Source organism: Bufo bufo, chromosome 11, assembly GCF_905171765.1.
Source record: "Bufo bufo chromosome 11, aBufBuf1.1, whole genome shotgun sequence".
NCBI lineage: Eukaryota > Metazoa > Chordata > Amphibia > Anura > Bufonidae > Bufo > Bufo bufo.
Genome location: NC_053399.1, coordinates 2,443,667 through 2,466,166, shown reverse-complemented (window position 1 = coordinate 2,466,166; position 22,500 = coordinate 2,443,667). Strand labels below are relative to the sequence as shown.

General features: G+C 50.0%; 1 protein-coding gene and 1 long non-coding RNA gene across 3 annotated transcripts in view; both read left to right on the top strand.

Annotated features, from left to right (window-relative positions):
- LOC120982219 (tRNA wybutosine-synthesizing protein 2/3/4-like) overlaps positions 1 to 19,699 on the top strand; it is a 28,847-nt gene extending 9,148 nt beyond the window's left edge. Inside the window, exons 2-10 of one of the 2 annotated variants that reach the window (XM_040412225.1) lie at positions 10,784 to 10,957; positions 11,037 to 11,142; positions 12,401 to 12,502; positions 12,613 to 12,826; positions 12,960 to 13,082; positions 17,411 to 17,598; positions 17,664 to 17,860; positions 19,218 to 19,315; positions 19,393 to 19,699. In XM_040412225.1, coding sequence (XP_040268159.1) covers positions 10,784 to 10,957; positions 11,037 to 11,142; positions 12,401 to 12,502; positions 12,613 to 12,826; positions 12,960 to 13,082; positions 17,411 to 17,598; positions 17,664 to 17,860; positions 19,218 to 19,315; positions 19,393 to 19,457 — 1,267 coding nt within the window. In that variant the 3' untranslated portion in view covers positions 19,458 to 19,699. Of the gene's footprint in view, positions 1 to 10,783; positions 10,958 to 11,036; positions 11,143 to 12,400; positions 12,530 to 12,612; positions 12,827 to 12,959; positions 13,083 to 17,410; positions 17,599 to 17,663; positions 17,861 to 19,217; positions 19,316 to 19,392 lie in introns of both variants that reach the window. The other variant, XM_040412224.1, reaches the window with a different exon arrangement.
- LOC120982220 lies at positions 14,855 to 15,530 on the top strand. The gene is made up of 3 exons (XR_005774863.1): positions 14,855 to 14,880; positions 15,082 to 15,233; positions 15,330 to 15,530. It is a non-coding gene; the product is annotated as an uncharacterized LOC120982220 (long non-coding RNA).
- Positions 19,700 to 22,500: the final 2,801 nt, after the last annotated feature.

Sequence of the window (22,500 nt, the reverse complement as noted above, 5' to 3'; positions counted from 1 at the left end):
TCCTGTCCTGTATACTGGGTGTAATCCTCAGTATCTGCTCCTATTCTGTATATATGGACTCTGCACAGTACCACTTCTCCTGTCCTGTATACTGGGTGTAATCCTCAGTATCTGCTCTTATTCTGTATATATATACACTGCACAGTACCACTTCTCCTGTCCTGTATACCGGGTGTAATCCTCAGTATCTGCTCTTATTCTGTATATATATACACTGCACAGTACCACTTCTCCTGTCCTGTATACTGGGTGTAATCCTCAGTATCTGCTCTTATTCTGTATATATATACACTGCACAGTACCACTTCTCCTGTCCTGTATACTGGGTGTAATCCTCAGTATCTGCTCTTATTCTGTATATATATACACTGCACAGTACCACTTCTCCTGTCCTGTATACTGGGTGTAATCCTCAGTATCTGCTCTTATTCTGTATATATATACACTGCACAGTACCACTTCTCCTGTCCTGTATACTGGGTGTAATCCTCAGTATCTGCTCTTATTCTGTATATATATACACTGCACAGTACCACTTCTCCTGTCCTGTATACTGGGTGTAATCCTCAGTATCTGCTCCTATTCTGTATATATGGACTCTGCACAGTACCACTTCTCCTGTCCTGTATACTGGGTGTAATCCTCAGTATCTGCTCTTATTCTGTATATATATACACTGCACAGTACCACTTCTCCTGTCCTGTATACCGGGTGTAATCCTCAGTATCTGCTCTTATTCTGTATATATATACACTGCACAGTACCACTTCTCCTGTCCTGTATACTGGGTGTAATCCTCAGTATCTGCTCTTATTCTGTATATATATACACTGCACAGTACCACTTCTCCTGTCCTGTATACTGGGTGTAATCCTCAGTATCTGCTCTTATTCTGTATATATATACACTGCACAGTACCACTTCTCCTGTCCTGTATACTGGGTGTAATCCTCAGTATCTGCTCTTATTCTGTATATATATACACTGCACAGTACCACTTCTCCTGTCCTGTATACTGGGTGTAATCCTCAGTATCTGCTCTTATTCTGTATATATATACACTGCACAGTACCACTTCTCCTGTCCTGTATACTGGGTGTAATCCTCAGTATCTGCTCCTATTCTGTATATATGGACTCTGCACAGTACCACTTCTCCTGTCCTGTATACTGGGTGTAATCCTCAGTATCTGCTCTTATTCTGTATATATATACACTGCACAGTACCACTTCTCCTGTCCTGTATACTGGGTGTAATCCTCAGTATCTGCTCTTATTCTGTATATATGGACTCTGCACAGTACCACTTCTCCTGTCCTGTATACCGGGTGTAATCCTCAGTATCTGCTCTTATTCTGTATATATATATACACTGCACAGTACCACTTCTCCTGTCCTGTATACTGGGTGTAATCCTCAGTATCTGCTCTTATTCTGTGTATATATACACTGCACAGTACCACTTCTCCTGTCCTGTATACTGGGTGTAATCCTCAGTATCTGCTTATATTCTGTATATATATACACTGCACAGTACCACTTCTCCTGTCCTGTATACCGGGTGTAATCCTCAGTATCTGCTCTTATTCTGTATATATATACACTGCACAGTACCACTTCTCCTGTCCTGTATACTGGGTGTAATCCTTAGTATCTGCTCTTATTCTGTATATATATACACTGCACAGTACCACTTCTCCTGTCTTGTATACCGGGTGTAATCCTCAGTATCTGCTCCTATTCTGTATATATGGACTCTGCACAGTACCACTTCTCCTGTCCTGTATACTGGGTGTAATCCTCAGTATCTGCTCTTATTCTGTATATATATACACTGCACAGTACCACTTCTCCTGTCCTGTATACTGGGTGTAATCCTCAGTATCTGCTCTTATTCTATATATATATATATACACTGCACAGTACCACTTCTCCTGTCCTGTGTATTGGGTGTAATCCTCAGTATCTGCTCTTATTCTGTATATATATATACACTGCACAGTACCACTTCTCCTGTCCTGTATACCGGGTGTAATCCTCAGTATCTGCTCTTATTCTGTGTGTATATATATATATATATACACTGCACAGTACCACTTCTCCTGTCCTGTATACTGGGTGTAATCCTCAGTATCTGCTCTTATTCTGTATATATATATATATACACTGCACAGTACCACTTCTCCTGTCTTGTATACCGGGTGTAATCCTCAGTATCTGCTCCTATTCTGTATATATGGACTCTGCACAGTACCACTTCTCCTGTCCTGTATACTGGGTGTAATCCTCAGTATCTGCTCTTATTCTGTATATATATACACTGCACAGTACCACTTCTCCTGTCCTGTATACTGGGTGTAATCCTCAGTATCTGCTCTTATTCTATATATATATATATATACACTGCACAGTACCACTTCTCCTGTCCTGTGTATTGGGTGTAATCCTCAGTATCTGCTCTTATTCTGTATATATATACACTGCACAGTACCACTTCTCCTGTCCTGTATACCGGGTGTAATCCTCAGTATCTGCTCTTATTCTGTATATATATATACACTGCACAGTACCACTTCTCCTGTCCTGTATACTGGGTGTAATCCTCAGTATCTGCTCTTATTCTGTATATATATACACTGCACAGTACCACTTCTCCTGTCCTGTATACTGGGTGTAATCCTCAGTATCTGCTCCTATTCTGTATATATATACACTGCACAGTACCACTTCTCCTGTCCTGTATACTGGGTGTAATCCTCAGTATCTGCTCTTATTCTGTATATATGGACTCTGCACAGTACCACTTCTCCTGTCCTGTATACTGGGTGTAATCCTCAGTATCTGCTCTTATTCTGTATATATGGACTCTGCACAGTACCACTTCTCCTGTCCTGTATACTGGGTGTAATCCTCAGTATCTGCTCTTATTCTGTATATATATACACTGCACAGTACCACTTCTCCTGTCCTGTATACTGGGTGTAATCCTCAGTATCTGCTCTTATTCTCTATATATATATATATACACTGCACAGTACCACTTCTCCTGTCCTGTGTATTGGGTGTAATCCTCAGTATCTGCTCTTATTCTGTATATATATACACTGCACAGTACCACTTCTCCTGTCCTGTATACCGGGTGTAATCCTCAGTATCTGCTCTTATTCTGTATATATATATACACTGCACAGTACCACTTCTCCTGTCCTGTATACTGGGTGTAATCCTCAGTATCTGCTCTTATTCTGTATATATATACACTGCACAGTACCACTTCTCCTGTCCTGTATACTGGGTGTAATCCTCAGTATCTGCTCCTATTCTGTATATATATACACTGCACAGTACCACTTCTCCTGTCCTGTATACTGGGTGTAATCCTCAGTATCTGCTCTTATTCTGTATATATGGACTCTGCACAGTACCACTTCTCCTGTCCTGTATACTGGGTGTAATCCTCAGTATCTGCTCTTATTCTGTATATATATACACTGCACAGTACCACTTCTCCTGTCCTGTATACCGGGTGTAATCCTCAGTATCTGCTCTTATTCTGTATATATATATACACTGCACAGTACCACTTCTCCTGTCCTGTATACTGGGTGTAATCCTCAGTATCTGCTCTTATTCTGTATATATATACACTGCACAGTACCACTTCTCCTGTCCTGTATACTGGGTGTAATCCTCAGTATCTGCTCCTATTCTGTATATATGGACTCTGCACAGTACCACTTCTCCTGTCCTGTATACTGGGTGTAATCCTCAGTATCTGCTCTTATTCTGTATATATATACACTGCACAGTACCACTTCTCCTGTCCTGTATACCGGGTGTAATCCTCAGTATCTGCTCTTATTCTGTATATATATACACTGCACAGTACCACTTCTCCTGTCCTGTATACTGGGTGTAATCCTCAGTATCTGCTCTTATTCTGTATATATATACACTGCACAGTACCACTTCTCCTGTCCTGTATACTGGGTGTAATCCTCAGTATCTGCTCTTATTCTGTATATATATACACTGCACAGTACCACTTCTCCTGTCCTGTATACTGGGTGTAATCCTCAGTATCTGCTCTTATTCTGTATATATATACACTGCACAGTACCACTTCTCCTGTCCTGTATACTGGGTGTAATCCTCAGTATCTGCTCTTATTCTGTATATATATACACTGCACAGTACCACTTCTCCTGTCCTGTATACTGGGTGTAATCCTCAGTATCTGCTCTTATTCTGTATATATGGACTCTGCACAGTACCACTTCTCCTGTCCTGTATACTGGGTGTAATCCTCAGTATCTGCTCTTATTCTGTATATATATACACTGCACAGTACCACTTCTCCTGTCCTGTATACCGGGTGTAATCCTCAGTATCTGCTCTTATTCTGTATATATATACACTGCACAGTACCACTTCTCCTGTCCTGTATACTGGGTGTAATCCTCAGTATCTGCTCTTATTCTGTATATATATACACTGCACAGTACCACTTCTCCTGTCCTGTATACTGGGTGTAATCCTCAGTATCTGCTCTTATTCTGTATATATATACACTGCACAGTACCACTTCTCCTGTCCTGTATACTGGGTGTAATCCTCAGTATCTGCTCTTATTCTGTATATATATACACTGCACAGTACCACTTCTCCTGTCCTGTATACTGGGTGTAATCCTCAGTATCTGCTCTTATTCTGTATATATATACACTGCACAGTACCACTTCTCCTGTCCTGTATACTGGGTGTAATCCTCAGTATCTGCTCCTATTCTGTATATATGGACTCTGCACAGTACCACTTCTCCTGTCCTGTATACTGGGTGTAATCCTCAGTATCTGCTCTTATTCTGTATATATATACACTGCACAGTACCACTTCTCCTGTCCTGTATACTGGGTGTAATCCTCAGTATCTGCTCTTATTCTGTATATATGGACTCTGCACAGTACCACTTCTCCTGTCCTGTATACCGGGTGTAATCCTCAGTATCTGCTCTTATTCTGTATATATATATACACTGCACAGTACCACTTCTCCTGTCCTGTATACTGGGTGTAATCCTCAGTATCTGCTCTTATTCTGTGTATATATACACTGCACAGTACCACTTCTCCTGTCCTGTATACTGGGTGTAATCCTCAGTATCTGCTTATATTCTGTATATATATACACTGCACAGTACCACTTCTCCTGTCCTGTATACCGGGTGTAATCCTCAGTATCTGCTCTTATTCTGTATATATATACACTGCACAGTACCACTTCTCCTGTCCTGTATACTGGGTGTAATCCTTAGTATCTGCTCTTATTCTGTATATATATACACTGCACAGTACCACTTCTCCTGTCTTGTATACCGGGTGTAATCCTCAGTATCTGCTCCTATTCTGTATATATGGACTCTGCACAGTACCACTTCTCCTGTCCTGTATACTGGGTGTAATCCTCAGTATCTGCTCTTATTCTGTATATATATACACTGCACAGTACCACTTCTCCTGTCCTGTATACTGGGTGTAATCCTCAGTATCTGCTCTTATTCTATATATATATATATACACTGCACAGTACCACTTCTCCTGTCCTGTGTATTGGGTGTAATCCTCAGTATCTGCTCTTATTCTGTATATATATACACTGCACAGTACCACTTCTCCTGTCCTGTATACCGGGTGTAATCCTCAGTATCTGCTCTTATTCTGTGTATATATATATATATATATATACACTGCACAGTACCACTTCTCCTGTCCTGTATACTGGGTGTAATCCTCAGTATCTGCTCTTATTCTGTATATATATATATACACTGCACAGTACCACTTCTCCTGTCTTGTATACCGGGTGTAATCCTCAGTATCTGCTCCTATTCTGTATATATGGACTCTGCACAGTACCACTTCTCCTGTCCTGTATACTGGGTGTAATCCTCAGTATCTGCTCTTATTCTGTATATATATACACTGCACAGTACCACTTCTCCTGTCCTGTATACTGGGTGTAATCCTCAGTATCTGCTCTTATTCTATATATATATATATATACACTGCACAGTACCACTTCTCCTGTCCTGTGTATTGGGTGTAATCCTCAGTATCTGCTCTTATTCTGTATATATATACACTGCACAGTACCACTTCTCCTGTCCTGTATACCGGGTGTAATCCTCAGTATCTGCTCTTATTCTGTATATATATATACACTGCACAGTACCACTTCTCCTGTCCTGTATACTGGGTGTAATCCTCAGTATCTGCTCTTATTCTGTATATATATACACTGCACAGTACCACTTCTCCTGTCCTGTATACTGGGTGTAATCCTCAGTATCTGCTCCTATTCTGTATATATATACACTGCACAGTACCACTTCTCCTGTCCTGTATACTGGGTGTAATCCTCAGTATCTGCTCTTATTCTGTATATATGGACTCTGCACAGTACCACTTCTCCTGTCCTGTATACTGGGTGTAATCCTCAGTATCTGCTCTTATTCTGTATATATGGACTCTGCACAGTACCACTTCTCCTGTCCTGTATACTGGGTGTAATCCTCAGTATCTGCTCTTATTCTGTATATATATACACTGCACAGTACCACTTCTCCTGTCCTGTATACTGGGTGTAATCCTCAGTATCTGCTCTTATTCTATATATATATATATATATACACTGCACAGTACCACTTCTCCTGTCCTGTGTATTGGGTGTAATCCTCAGTATCTGCTCCTATTCTGTATATATGGACTCTGCACAGTACCACTTCTCCTGTCCTGTATACTGGGTGTAATCCTCAGTATCTGCTCTTATTCTGTATATATATACACTGCACAGTACCACTTCTCCTGTCCTGTGTATTGGGTGTAATCCTCAGTATCTGCTCTTATTCTGTATATATATACACTGCACAGTACCACTTCTCCTGTCCTGTATACTGGGTGTAATCCTCAGTATCTGCTCTTATTCTGTATATATATACACTGCACAGTACCACTTCTCCTGTCCTGTATACTGGGTGTAATCCTCAGTATCTGCTCTTATTCTGTATATATATACACTGCACAGTACCACTTCTCCTGTCCTGTATACTGGGTGTAATCCTCAGTATCTGCTCTTATTCTGTATATATATACACTGCACAGTACCACTTCTCCTGTCCTGTATACTGGGTGTAATCCTCAGTATCTGCTCTTATTCTGTATATATATACACTGCACAGTACCACTTCTCCTGTCCTGTATACTGGGTGTAATCCTCAGTATCTGCTCCTATTCTGTATATATGGACTCTGCACAGTACCACTTCTCCTGTCCTGTATACTGGGTGTAATCCTCAGTATCTGCTCTTATTCTGTATATATATACACTGCACAGTACCACTTCTCCTGTCCTGTATACCGGGTGTAATCCTCAGTATCTGCTCTTATTCTGTATATATATACACTGCACAGTACCACTTCTCCTGTCCTGTATACTGGGTGTAATCCTCAGTATCTGCTCTTATTCTGTATATATATACACTGCACAGTACCACTTCTCCTGTCCTGTATACTGGGTGTAATCCTCAGTATCTGCTCTTATTCTGTATATATATACACTGCACAGTACCACTTCTCCTGTCCTGTATACTGGGTGTAATCCTCAGTATCTGCTCTTATTCTGTATATATATACACTGCACAGTACCACTTCTCCTGTCCTGTATACTGGGTGTAATCCTCAGTATCTGCTCTTATTCTGTATATATATACACTGCACAGTACCACTTCTCCTGTCCTGTATACTGGGTGTAATCCTCAGTATCTGCTCCTATTCTGTATATATGGACTCTGCACAGTACCACTTCTCCTGTCCTGTATACTGGGTGTAATCCTCAGTATCTGCTCTTATTCTGTATATATATACACTGCACAGTACCACTTCTCCTGTCCTGTATACCGGGTGTAATCCTCAGTATCTGCTCTTATTCTGTATATATATACACTGCACAGTACCACTTCTCCTGTCCTGTATACTGGGTGTAATCCTCAGTATCTGCTCTTATTCTGTATATATATACACTGCACAGTACCACTTCTCCTGTCCTGTATACTGGGTGTAATCCTCAGTATCTGCTCTTATTCTGTATATATATACACTGCACAGTACCACTTCTCCTGTCCTGTATACTGGGTGTAATCCTCAGTATCTGCTCTTATTCTGTATATATGTACACTGCACAGTACCACTTCTCCTGTCCTGTATACTGGGTGTAATCCTCAGTATCTGCTCTTATTCTGTATGTATATACACTGCACAGTACCACTTCTCCTGTCCTGTATACTGGGTGTAATCCTCAGTATCTGCTCTTATTCTGTGTATACACTGCACAGTACCACTTCTCCTGTCCTGTATACCGGGTGTAATCCTCAGTATCTGCTCTTATACTGTATATATATACACTGCACAGTACCACTTCTCCTGTCCTGTATACTGGGTGTAATCCTCAGTATCTGCTCTTATTCTGTATATATATACACTGCACAGTACCACTTCTCCTGTCCTGTATACCGGGTGTAATCCTCAGTATCTGCTCTTATTCTGTATATATATACACTGCACAGTACCACTTCTCCTGTCCTGTATACTGGGTGTAATCCTCAGTATCTGCTCTTATTCTGTATATATATACACTGCACAGTACCACTTCTCCTGTCCTGTATACTGGGTGTAATCCTCAGTATCTGCTCTTATTCTGTATATATGGACACTGCACAGTACCACTTCTCCTGTCCTGTATACTGGGTGTAATCCTCAGTATCTGCTCTTATTCTGTATATATATATACACTGCACAGTACCACTTCTCCTGTCCTGTATACCGGGTGTAATCCTCAGTATCTGCTCCTATTCTGTATATATGGACTCTGCACAGTACCACTTCTCCTGTATACTGGGTGTAATCCTCAGTATCTGCTCTTATTCTGTATATATATGGACACTGCACAGTACCACTTCTCCTGTATACTGGGTGTAATCCTCAGTATCTGCTCTTATTCTGTATATATATACACTGCACAGTACCACTTCTCCTGTCCTGTATACCGGGTGTAATCCTCAGTATCTGCTCTTATTCTGTATATATATATACACTGCACAGTACCACTTCTCCTGTCCTGTATACTGGGTGTAATTCTCAGTATCTGCTCTTATTCTGTATATATATACACTGCACAGTACCACTTCTCCTGTCCTGTATACTGGGTGTAATTCTCAGTATCTGCTCTTATTCTGTATATATATACACTGCACAGTACCACTTCTCCTGTCCTGTATACTGGGTGTAATCCTCAGTATCTGCTCTTATTCTGTATATATATACACTGCACAGTACCACTTCTCCTGTCCTGTATACTGGGTGTAATCCTCAGTATCTGCTCTTATTCTGTATATATATACTGCACAGTACCACTTCTCCTGTCCTGTATACTGGGTGTAATCCTCAGTATCTGCTCTTATTCTGTATATATATATACACTGCACAGTACCACTTCTCCTGTCCTGTATACCGGGTGTAATCCTCAGTATCTGCTCTTATTCTGTATATATATACACTGCACAGTACCACTTCTCCTGTCCTGTATACCGGGTGTAATCCTCAGTATCTGCTCTTATCCTGTATATATACACTGCACAGTACCACTTCTCCTGTCCTGTATACTGGGTGTAATCCTCAGTATCTGCTCTTATTCTGTATATATATACACTGCACAGTACCACTTCTCCTGTCCTGTATACCGGGTGTAATCCTCAGTATCTGCTCTTATTCTGTATATATATACACTGCACAGTACCACTTCTCCTGTCCTGTATACTGGGTGTAATCCTCAGTATCTGCTCTTATTCTGTATATATGGACTCTGCACAGTACCACTTCTCCTGTATACTGGGTGTAATCCTCAGTATCTGCTCTTATTCTGTATATATATATATACACTGCACAGTACCACTTCTCCTGTCCTGTATACCGGGTGTAATCCTCAGTATCTGCTCCTATTCTGTATATATGGACTCTGCACAGTACCACTTCTCCTGTATACTGGGTGTAATCCTCAGTATCTGCTCTTATTCTGTATATATATACACTGCACAGTACCACTTCTCCTGTCCTGTATACCGGGTGTAATCCTCAGTATCTGCTCTTATTCTGTATATATATATATATACACTGCACAGTACCACTTCTCCTGTCCTGTATACCGGGTGTAATCCTCAGTATCTGCTCCTATTCTGTATATATGGACTCTGCACAGTACCACTTCTCCTGTATACTGGGTGTAATCCTCAGTATCTGCTCTTATTCTGTATATATATACACTGCACAGTACCACTTCTCCTGTCCTGTATACCGGGTGTAATCCTCAGTATCTGCTCTTATTCTGTATATATATATACACTGCACAGTACCACTTCTCCTGTCCTGTATACCGGGTGTAATCCTCAGTATCTGCTCCTATTCTGTATATATGGACTCTGCACAGTACCACTTCTCCTGTATACTGGGTGTAATCCTCAGTATCTGCTCTTATTCTGTATATATATACACTGCACAGTACCACTTCTCCTGTCCTGTATACCGGGTGTAATCCTCAGTATCTGCTCCTATTCTGTATATATGGACTCTGCACAGTACCACTTCTCCTGTCCTGTATACCGGGTGTAATCCTCAGTATCTGCTCCTATTCTGTATATATGGACTCTGCACAGTACCACTTCTGTCTTCTTTACAGTAAGGGTGGTCGGATGAGTTTCCAGCTGCCGTTGCCGCTCCCTCTGCCGCCACATCTGCTGCTCTTTAGTTTGGGGGACTGGGGTTCGTATTCCTCGGATTCGTGTGTTTCTGCTCAGCTGGTCGCGGGTTCGGTGCAGCCTCAGCACATAGGGACTCTGTCTGCTGACTGCAGGTAATGGTGGTATTGAGGAGCGAATGGTTTGGGGTTCACAGCTCCTGGCGGCTTCTCACCAGCACTCTGCCCCCCACAGGTCACTGGTCTGGGACGGTGAGTGGAGTCTGGACATCGTAATGGAGTGCCTCAAATTAGCAGCACAAGGAATGCCCGCCAGACTGTGCCTGACCGTGTCCGGGAAGGTAAAACTAGGAGCAGAAACTCCCTCTGCCGTCCATCGTCCTCTCCTTGCCGCGTCCCCCCTGCCGTCCATCGTCCTCTCCTTGCCGCGTCCCCCCTGATGTCCATCGTCCTCTCCTTGCCGCGTCCCCCCTGCCGTCCATCGTCCTCTCCTTGCCGCGTCCCCCCTGCCGTCCATCGTCCTCTCCTTGCCGCGTCCCCCCTGCCGTCCATCGTCCTCTCCCTGCCGCGTCCCCCCTGCCGTCCATCGTCCTCTCCTTGCCGCGTCCCCCCTGCCGTCCATCGTCCTCTCCTTGCCGCGTCCCCCCTGCCGTCCATCGTCCTCTCCCTGCCGCGTCCCCCCTGCCGTCCATCGTCCTCTCCCTGCCGCGTCCCCCCTGCCGTCCATCGTCCTCTCCTTGCCGCGTCCCCCCTGCCGTCCATCGTCCTCTCCTTGCCGCGTCCCCCCTGCCGTCCATCGTCCTCTCCTTGCCGCGTCCCCCCTGCCGTCCATCGTCCTCTCCTTGCCGCGTCCCCCCTGCCGTCCATCGTCCTCTCCTTGCCGCGTCCCCCCTGCCGTCCATCGTCCTCTCCTTGCCGCGTCCCCCCTGCCGTCCATCGTCCTCTCCTTGCCGCGTCCCCCCTGCCGTCCATCGTCCTCTCCTTGCCGCGTCCCCCCTGCCGTCCATCGTCCTCTCCTTGCCGCGTCCCCCCTGCCGTCCATCGTCCTCTCCTTGCCGCGTCCCCCCTGCCGTCCATCGTCCTCTCCTTGCCGCGTCCCCCCTGCCGTCCATCGTCCTCTCCTTGCCGCGTCCCCCCTGCCGTCCATCGTCCTCTCCTTGCCGCGTCCCCCCTGCCGTCCATCGTCCTCTCCTTGCCGCGTCCCCCCTGCCGTCCATCGTCCTCTCCTTGCCGCGTCCCCCCTGCCGTCCATCGTCCTCTCCTTGCCGCGTCCCCCCTGCCGTCCATCGTCCTCTCCTTGCCGCGTCCCCCCTGCCGTCCATCGTCCTCTCCCTGCCGCGTCCCCCCTGCCGTCCATCGTCCTCTCCCTGCCGCGTCCCCCCTGCCGTCCATCGTCCTCTCCCTGCCGCGTCCCCCCTGCCGTCCATCGTCCTCTCCCTGCCGCGTCCCCCCTGCCGTCCATCGTCCTCTCCCTGCCGCGTCCCCCCTGCCGTCCATCGTCCTCTCCCTGCCGCGTCCCCCCTGCCGTCCATCGTCCTCTCCCTGCCGCGTCCCCCCTGCCGTCCATCGTCCTCTCCTTGCCGCGTCTCATTTGTGCAGGTGATTAAAGGCTCCGGCTTCAGCAGCAGCACCCCTGCCAGGAGGAGGCTCAGCGCAGGACCCCCCAGTAGCCCTCTCTTATCGGAGAGCACAATTGCCCAGGTGAGACTGCTGGGGGTCACAGTGGAGGTGGGTATCTGGGGCAGTAGGAGAGCGCCCAGTCGATGGTGCAGGAGGCCATACATGATTGGGAGTTAATGTCCGTCCTCTAGGAGAAGGGTGGCAGTGCGGAGGACGCCCAGCTGGCTGCTTGTGCCAACCTGAAAGATTCTCCCCCGCTGAAGAAAGCAGCTCTAAAAGTGCCCCTCATCAACAAGGATGGGTCAGGCGGGCAGGAACCGGGCAGGAGGGCAAATGCTGTGTCTAGGAATCCCAGAAGACTCAGTTTTGGCAGCAGAGGATCTGAGGATGTGACTGCGGGCGCAGGTGAGTAAAGGTAATGAGGGGCTCCTCCTCCATTACAGACCCACCCAGGGGCCCCATTCCTGCAGGCGGTTTCCTGGGTCCGGTGACAGTATGGCGGAGGCTTGTGTTCACTCCTCATACATTCTCTCCTCAGTTTGTCCTTCGGCTCGTTGGGGCCACAGCACCTGCCTCTGTGATCCCGAAACAGCCATTCTGATTGGTGGGGAAGGAGCCAATGAAAAGTCAAGTCCGGACTCGCTGTGGAAGCTGGAACTAGGTATGTGGGGTCTGGACCGGACGGACATGGTGGATAGTGCTGTCGTCCCTGGATGGGGTGACATGCTGTGTCCAGGGAGGACTGTATGATGGTGACGGGTGACATGCTGTGTCCAGGGAGGACTGTATCACAGGTGACGGGTGACATGCTGCATCCAGGGATGACTGTATGACGGGTGACATGCTGCGTCCAGGGATGACTGTATGACGGGTGACATGCTGCGTCCAGGGATGACTGTGACGGGTGACATGCTGTGTCCAGGGATGACTGTATGACGGGTGACATGCTGTGTCCAGGGAGGACTGTATGACGGTGACGGATGACATGCTGCGTCCAGGGATGACTGTATGACGGGTGACATGCTGCATCCAGGGATGACTGTATGACGGGTGACATGCTGTGTCCAGGGAGGACTGTATGACGGTGACATGCTGTGTCCAGGGATGACTGTATGACGGGTGACATGCTGCATCCAGGGATGACTGTGACGGGTGACATGCTGTGTCCAGGGAGGACTGTATGACGGGTGACATGCTGCATCCAGGGATGACTGTGACGGGTGACATGCTGCATCCAGGGATGACTGTGACGGGTGACATGCTGTGTCCAGGGAGGACTGTATCACAGGTGACGGGTGACATGCTGCATCCAGGGATGACTGTATGACGGGTGACATGCTGCGTCCAGGGATGACTGTATGACGGGTGACATGCTGTGTCCAGGGAGGACTGTATGACGGTGACATGCTGTGTCCAGGGATGACTGTATGACGGGTGACATGCTGTGTCCAGGGATGACTGTATGACGGGTGACATGCTGTGTCCAGGGAGGACTGTATCACAGGTGACGGGTGACATGCTGCATCCAGGGATGACTGTATGACGGGTGACATGCTGCGTCCAGGGATGACTGTATGACGGGTGACATGCTGTGTCCAGGGATGACTGTATGACGGGTGACATGCTGTGTCCAGGGATGACTGTATGACGGGTGACATGCTGTGTCCAGGGAGGACTGTATGACGGTGACGGATGACATGCTGCGTCCAGGGATGACTGTATGACGGGTGACATGCTGCATCCAGGGATGACTGTATGACGGGTGACATGCTGTGTCCAGGGAGGACTGTATGACGGTGACATGCTGTGTCCAGGGATGACTGTATGACGGGTGACATGCTGTGTCCAGGGAGGACTGTATGACGGTGACGGATGACATGCTGCGTCCAGGGATGACTGTATGACGGGTGACATGCTGCATCCAGGGATGACTGTATGACGGGTGACATGCTGTGTCCAGGGAGGACTGTATGACGGTGACATGCTGCGTCCAGGGATGACTGTATGACGGGTGACATGCTGCATCCAGGGATGACTGTATGACGGGTGACATGCTGTGTCCAGGGATGACTGTATGACGGGTGACATGCTGTGTCCAGGGATGACTGTATGACGGGTGACATGCTGTGTCCAGGGAGGACTGTATGACGGTGACATGCTGTGTCCAGGGATGACTGTATGACGGGTGACATGCTGTGTCCAGGGATGACTGTATGACGGGTGACATGCTGCATCCAGGGATGACTGTGACGGGTGACATGCTGCGTCCAGGGATGACTGTATGACGGGTGACATGCTGTGTCCAGGGAGGACTGTATGACGGTGACGGATGACATGCTGCGTCCAGGGATGACTGTATGACGGGTGACATGCTGCATCCAGGGATGACTGTATGACGGGTGACATGCTGTGTCCAGGGAGGACTGTATGACGGTGACATGCTGCGTCCAGGGATGACTGTATGACGGGTGACATGCTGCATCCAGGGATGACTGTATGACGGGTGACATGCTGTGTCCAGGGATGACTGTATGACGGGTGACATGCTGTGTCCAGGGATGACTGTATGACGGGTGACATGCTGTGTCCAGGGAGGACTGTATGACGGTGACATGCTGTGTCCAGGGATGACTGTATGACGGGTGACATGCTGCATCCAGGGATGACTGTGACGGGTGACATGCTGCGTCCAGGGATGACTGTATGACGGGTGACATGCTGTGTCCAGGGATGACTGTATGACGGTGACGGATGACATGCTGCGTCCAGGGATGACTGTATGACGGGTGACATGCTGCATCCAGGGATGACTGTATGACGGGTGACATGCTGTGTCCAGGGAGGACTGTATGACGGTGACATGCTGTGTCCAGGTATGACTGTATGACGGGTGACATGCTGCATCCAGGGATGACTGTGACGGGTGACATGCTGTGTCCAGGGAGGACTGTATCACAGGTGACGGGTGACATGCTGCATCCAGGGATGACTGTATGACGGGTGACATGCTGCATCCAGGGATGACTGTATGACGGGTGACATGCTGCATCCAGGGATGACTGTATGACGGGTGACATGCTGCATCCAGGGATGACTGTATGACGGGTGACATGCTGTGTCCAGGGATGACTGTATGACGGGTGACATGCTGTGTCCAGGGATGACTGTATGACGGGTGACATGCTGCATCCAGGGATGACTGTGACGGGTGACATGCTGTGTCCAGGGAGGACTGTATCACAGGTGACGGGTGACATGCTGCATCCAGGGATGACTGTATGACGGGTGACATGCTGCATCCAGGGATGACTGTATGACGGGTGACATGCTGCATCCAGGGATGACTGTGACGGGTGACATGCTGTGTCCAGGGATGACTGTATGACGGGTGACATGCTGTGTCCAGGGAGGACTGTATGACGGTGACGGATGACATGCTGCGTCCAGGGATGACTGTATGACGGGTGACATGCTGCATCCAGGGATGACTGTATGATGGGTGACATGCTGCATCCAGGGATGACTGTATGACGGGTGACATGCTGCATCCAGGGATGACTGTGACGGGTGACATGCTGTGTCCAGGGAGGACTGTATGACGGGTGACATGCTGTGTCCAGGGAGGACTGTATGACGGTGACGGATGACATGCTGCGTCCAGGGATGACTGTATGACGGATGACATGCTGCGTCCAGGGATGACTGTATGACGGGTGACATGCTGCATCCAGGGATGACTGTGACGGGTGACATGCTGTGTCCAGGGAGGACTGTGACGGTGACATGCTGCGTCCAGGGATGACTGTATGACGGGTGACATGCTGCATCCAGGGATGACTGTGACGGGTGACATGCTGTGTCCAGGGAGGACTGTATCACAGGTGACGGGTGACATGCTGCATCCAGGGATGACTGTATGACGGGTGACATGCTGCATCCAGGGATGACTGTATGACGGGTGACATGCTGCATCCAGGGATGACTGTATGACGGGTGACATGCTGCGTCCAGGGATGACTGTATGACGGGTGACATGCTGCATCCATGGATTACTGTGACGGGTGACATGCTGTGTCCAGGGAGGACTGTATGACGGTGACATGCTGTGTCCAGGGAGGACTGTATCACAGGTGACGGGTGACATGCTGCATCCAGGGATGACTGTATGACGGGTGACATGCTGATTCCAGGGATGACTGTGACGGGTAACTGTATCACAGGTGACATGCTGCGTCCAGGGATGACTGTATGACGGGTGACATGCTGCGTCCAGGGATGACTGTATGACGGGTGACATGCTGCATCCAGGGATGACTGTGACGGGTAACTGTATCACAGGTGACATGCTGCGTCCAGGGATGACTGTATGACGGGTGACATGCTGCATCCAGGGATGACTGTATGACGGGTGACATGCTGCATCCAGGGTTGACTGTATGACGGGTGACATGCTGCGTCCAGGGAGGACTGTATGACGGGTGACATGCTGCATCCAGGGTTGACTGTATGACGGGTGACATGCTGCGTCCAGGGAGGACTGTATGACGGGTGACATGCTGCATCCAGGGATGACTGTATGACGGGTGACATGCTGCGTCCAGGGAGGACTGGGTGACATGCTGCATCCAGGGAGGACTGTATGACGGGTGACATGCTGTGTCCAGGGAGGACTGTATGACGGTGATGGGTGACATGCTGCATCCAGGGAGGACTGTATGACGGTGACATGCTGTATCCAGGGATGACTGTTTGACTGTTACGGGTGACACGCTGAGTCCACGGATGACTGACGGTTCTGGGGTGACACGCTGTGTATGGGAATGAGTGGTGATGTGTGACGCACTACGTGCCGAGATGAGACCTTGATGGGTGACATGCTGAGGGTCGAAGTAGCCGTATGACTATGACATTCTGTGACCCTCTGTTGGAGTGACATAATCGGGGTTATCCCGGGGGCCTCTTTAACCCTTTCCTCTTGGTTCCTGACAGACAGTGACTTCTGGTTCCAGATGGACAGCTTGTGCACTGGCTCTGCTCCCCGGTGCTCCAGGGGCCACACTGCAACTTTTGACCCTGAGACCAAGAAAGTGTTTGTGTATGGAGGGCAGTGGGAGCGGCGCTGGCTGAGTAACGTCTATGTGCTGGACACCCTGGACTGGAAGTGGACCCTGCTCACCGTAAGTACCGAGGGCCACCGGGAGGTGACCTGGTGACCACCCGTGACTGGTGTCCTCTGCTGCAGGCCGTGGGGAAGGTGCCCACCTTGTCCTATCACACAGCCGTCATGTACCAGCGGGAGCTCTATGTGTTCGGGGGTCTGTGCCCTCAGGTGGCAGCAGATTCTGGAGTTGGCACCAACGCCCTTTATATCTTCAACTCCGAGTACAAGATCTGGTATCAGCCCATTGTGGAGGGGGAGAGGCCGCTGCCAAGATACGGGTGAGGAGCAGTACGCCAGGGGCGGCCATCCCACGGGGTCAGTGACACAAAGTGCAAAGGTCAGAAACGTGGAAATCAGTGGCACCAGGAAAAGGGGACCCATGACACTCACATTGCAGGGTCTCGTGCATAGTGAACCTTGTGACTGAAGCTTACAGGCTCATCATTTTTGGGGTGTGGTGGAGGGGGGGGGATCTCCAGGGTTTGGGGGTGTGGTGGAGGGGGCTTCTCCAGGGTTTGGGGGTGCGGTGGAGGGGGCTTCTCCAGGGTTTGGGGTGCGGTGGAGGGGGCTTCTCCAGGGTTTGGGGGTGTGGTGGAGGGGGGGGATCTCCAGGTTTTGGGGGTGTGGTGGAGGGAGCTTCTCCAGGGTTTAGGGTGCGGTGGAGGGAGCTTCTCCAGGGTTTAGGGTGCGGTGGAGGGAGCTTCTCCAGGGTTTGGGGGTGTGGTGGAGGGAGCTTCTCCAGGGTTTGGGGTGTGGTGGAGGGGGCTTCTCCAGGGTTTGGGGGTGTGGTGGAGGGGGCTTCTCCAGGGTTTGGGGGTGTGGTGGAGGGGGCTTCTCCAGGGTTTGGGGGGCTGGTGGGGGGGGCTTCTCCAGGGTTTGGGGGGCTGGTGGAGGGGGCTTCTCCAGGGTTTGGGGGGCTGGTGGAGGGGGCTTCTCCAGGGTTTGGGGGGCTGGTGGAGGGGGCTTCTCCAGGGTTTGGGGGGCTTCTCCAGGGTTTGGGGGGCTGGTGGAGGGGGCTTCTCCAGGGTTTGGGGGGCTGGTGGAGGGGGCTTCTCCAGGGTTTGGGGGGCTGGTGGAGGGGGCTTCTCCAGGGTTTGGGGGGCTGGTGGAGGGGGCTTCTCCAGGGTTTGGGGGGCTGGTGGAGGGGGCTTCTCCAGGGTTTGGGGGGGCTGGTGGAGGGGGCTTCTCCAGGGTTTGGGGGGCTGGTGGAGGGGGCTTCTCCAGGGTTTGGGGGTGTGGTGGAGGGGGCTTCTCCAGGGTTTGGGGGTGTGGTGGAGGGGGCTTCTCCAGGGTTTTGGGGGCTGGTGGAGGGGGCTTCTCCAGGGTTTGGGGGGCTGGTGGAGGGGGCTTCTCCAGGGTTTGGGGGGCTGGTGGAGGGGGCTTCTCCAGGGTTTGGGGGTGTGGTGGAGGGGGCTTCTCCAGGGTTTGGGGGCTGGTGGAGGGGGCTTCTCCAGGGTGTGGTGGAGGGGGCTTCTCCAGGGTTTGGGGGTGTGGTGGAGGGGGCTTCTCCAGGGTTTGGGGGTGTGGTGGAGGGGGCTTCTCCAGGGTTTGGGGGCTGGTGGAGGGGGCTTCTCCAGGGTTTGGGGTGCGGTGGATGTGATTTTCATGTCCTCTCTCTCTGCTCCCCTCTTGCAGTCACAGTGCCACCCTCCTCGGTAATCGGCTTGTTCTGTTTGGAGGCCGGCATTCTCCGTCTTCAGTTTATCTCAATGACGTTCACATCCTGGACTTGGGTGAGGATCTGTCTGTAGTGATGTGACATCATATGTGTGACATCATGCCAGAATACCCACAATGCACTGCTCTGCAGGTTACATGGAGTACAGAGCGGTGTCCTGTCCGTCCGTGTCTGAGAGGCCCTCCCCCCGCTGGTGAGACTGCGCCCCCTCCTGTCCGCTCACAGCCCCTTGCACACTGATGCCCCTCCCTCACTCATTATAATCGCTGTATAATGTGTCTTCTGGAAGCTTCCATGCGGCCATGCAGGTGACGGAGCACAAAGTCCTCATCCACGGAGGGTGTTCTGCGAGCGGCTCCTTGACAGACGCCTTCATCTTTAATCTGGGTAAGAGCCAGGAGCATGATGGGAGTTACAGTATATCATGGAGGATGCTGGGGGGGGGATTGCCCAGAGCTGCGGTTTTACTGACCACCCTGTCATCCTATGGCACGGGTGCCAGAGGCGGCACTCGGAGCCCTCTCTATGGGCACTTGCACCCTGGAAAAGTCTATGGTGTGCCAATATGCCCTAGGCCTCCTGCACAGGAACGTGTTCACCCCGTGGCCGCAATGCATGAACACCGACCATGGGACAGCCGCAGTGGATTGCGGACCCATTCACTTTAATGGGTCCACGATCTGCAAAAAGATAGAACATGTCCTATCTTTTTTCGGAACGGAAGTACGGGATGAAACCCCATGGAAGCACTCCGTAGGGTTCCGTATTTCCGGACCTATTAAAGTGAATGGGTCCACATCCGTGATGCTGATCCGCAATATGGCAACGGGACACCTACAGTCATGTGCAGGAGGCCTTAGACTTTTGCTGCCATTCATCAGCGCAGGCTTTTATAGCGAAAAGTACATGGAAGATGCACGATACTGGACTGTAGTATTCAGGGGAAATTCCTTTGTGATAAATATGTGGGTTTTGGGGTGCAGTTTGGGCACTCGGCCTCTAAAAGGTTCGCCATTACTGTCCTAGGGGAGCGCTGGGTGCGGCAGAGGATATGCCGCGTTCTGAGGACGAGAACGCGCGGCGGCGGTCTGGACACGGTTCTGATACATTGTGGGGTTCCACACTAATGATTGGTTTATTTTGCAGACACTTTGTCCTGGACCCCCATCAGGTTTGGGGGGAGGGCGCATCTGCCCCGCGCTGGCCACACCATGATCAACCTAACGGCCTCCTCCCTGACGGATTCTGACAAAGAGAGGCGCAAGGGGCACAGCCTGTGCAGGGTCCGCCTCATGGGGGGATCTGATGGATCTGGAACATTCTACAGCGACAGCCCCAAGTTTCAGCTAGACGCAGCGTGATGACATGGTTATAATGGCTTCCTGCTGGTGCTGCGGCCGCTGGTCTGTGCAGACTACGCTCGGAGCTCCGGCGGGGTGTCTGGCTGCCGGCAGGGGTGGCTGACTTGGAACGCCTCCAGCTGGAGCAGAGCCTGGTTAATCCTGGAGAGCGTGGGGTATGGGGTCATGTCCACCCGGAACCTAGAAAGAGATGGGTGATGAGGTACAATGTGGGGGGCACAAGAGGGAAAACTGGGGGGCACTTACAATCCTGAAGACTGTCTGCCACAGTGGATGGCGTTTACCGAGTCTCAAAATCAATACCGCGCTATGATTGGTTGGGGGCTCTCACCCGGTCTAGTGATCAATACCGCACTATGATGGGTTGGGGGCTCTCACCCGGTGTAGTGATCAATACCGCACTATGATGGGTTGGGGGCTCTCACCCGGTCTAGTTATCAATACCGCACTATGATGGGTTGGGGGCTCTCACCCGGTCTAGTTATCGATACCACGCTATGATTGGTTGGGGGCTCTCACCCGGTCTAGTTATCAATACCGCACTATGATTGGTTGGGGGCTCTCACCCGGTCTAGTTATCGATACCACGCTATGATTGGTTGGGGGCTCTCACCCGGTCTAGTTATCGATAGCGCGCTATGATTGGTTGGGGGCTCTCACCCGGTGTAGTGATCAATACCGCGCTATGATGGGTTGGGGGCTCTCACCCGGTCTAGTGATCAATACCGCACTATGATTGGTTGGGGGCTCTCACCCGGTCTAGTTATCAATACCGCACTATGATGGGTTGGGGGCTCTCACCCGGTCTAGTTATCAATACCGCGCTATGATTGGTTGGGGGCTCTCACCCGGTCTAGTGATCAATACCGCGCTATGATTGGTTGGGGGCTCTCACCCGGTCTAGTGATCAATACCGCGCTATGATTGGTTGGGGGCTCTCACCCGGTCTAGTTATCAATACCGCGCTATGATTGGTTGGGGCTCTCACCCGGTCTAGTTATCAATACCGCGCTATGATTGGTTGGGGGCTCTCACCCGGTCTAGTTATCAATTACCCGCGCTATGATTGGTTGGGGGCTCTCACTCGGTCTAGTTATCGATACCGCACTATGATGGGTTGGGGCTCTCACCCGGTGTAGTGATCAATACCGCGCTATGATTTGGTTGGGGGGCTCTCACCCGTCTAGTGATCAATACCGCACTATGATTGGTTGGGGGCTCTCACCCGGTCTAGTGATCAATACCGCACTATGATTGGTTGGGGGCTCTCACCCGGTCTAGTTATCAATACCGCGCTATGATTGGTTGGGGGCTCTCACCCGGTCTAGTGATCAATACCGCGCTATGATTGGTTGGGGGCTCTCACCCGGTCTACTGATCAATACCGCGCTATGATTGGTTGGGGGCTCTCACCCGTCTAGTGATCGATACCGCGCTATGATTGGTTGGGGGGGCTCTCACCCGGTCTAGTTATCGATACCGCGCTATGATTGGTTGGGGGCTCTCACCCGGTCTACTGATCAATACCGCGCTATGATTGGTTGGGGGCTCTCACCCGGTCTAGTGATCGATACCGCGCTATGATTGGTTGGGGGCTCTCACCCGGTCTAGTGATCGATACCGCGCTATGATTGGTTGGGGGCTCTCACCCGGTCTAGTGATCGATACCGCGCTATGATTGGTTGGGGGCTCTCACCCGGTCTCTGCATACCCATAAATGCCTTGCGGCCCGGCCTTCCACTGGTAAAGCGCTCCCTTCCTGTATTCAGTGCTGACACTTTATATCTGCCGCATTGTTATGTATCTTAGAGCTGTACAGGAGGTGTATTGGTGACCGGGCGTGTGTGTGTATATATCCTGTGCTGTATAGGTGACCGGG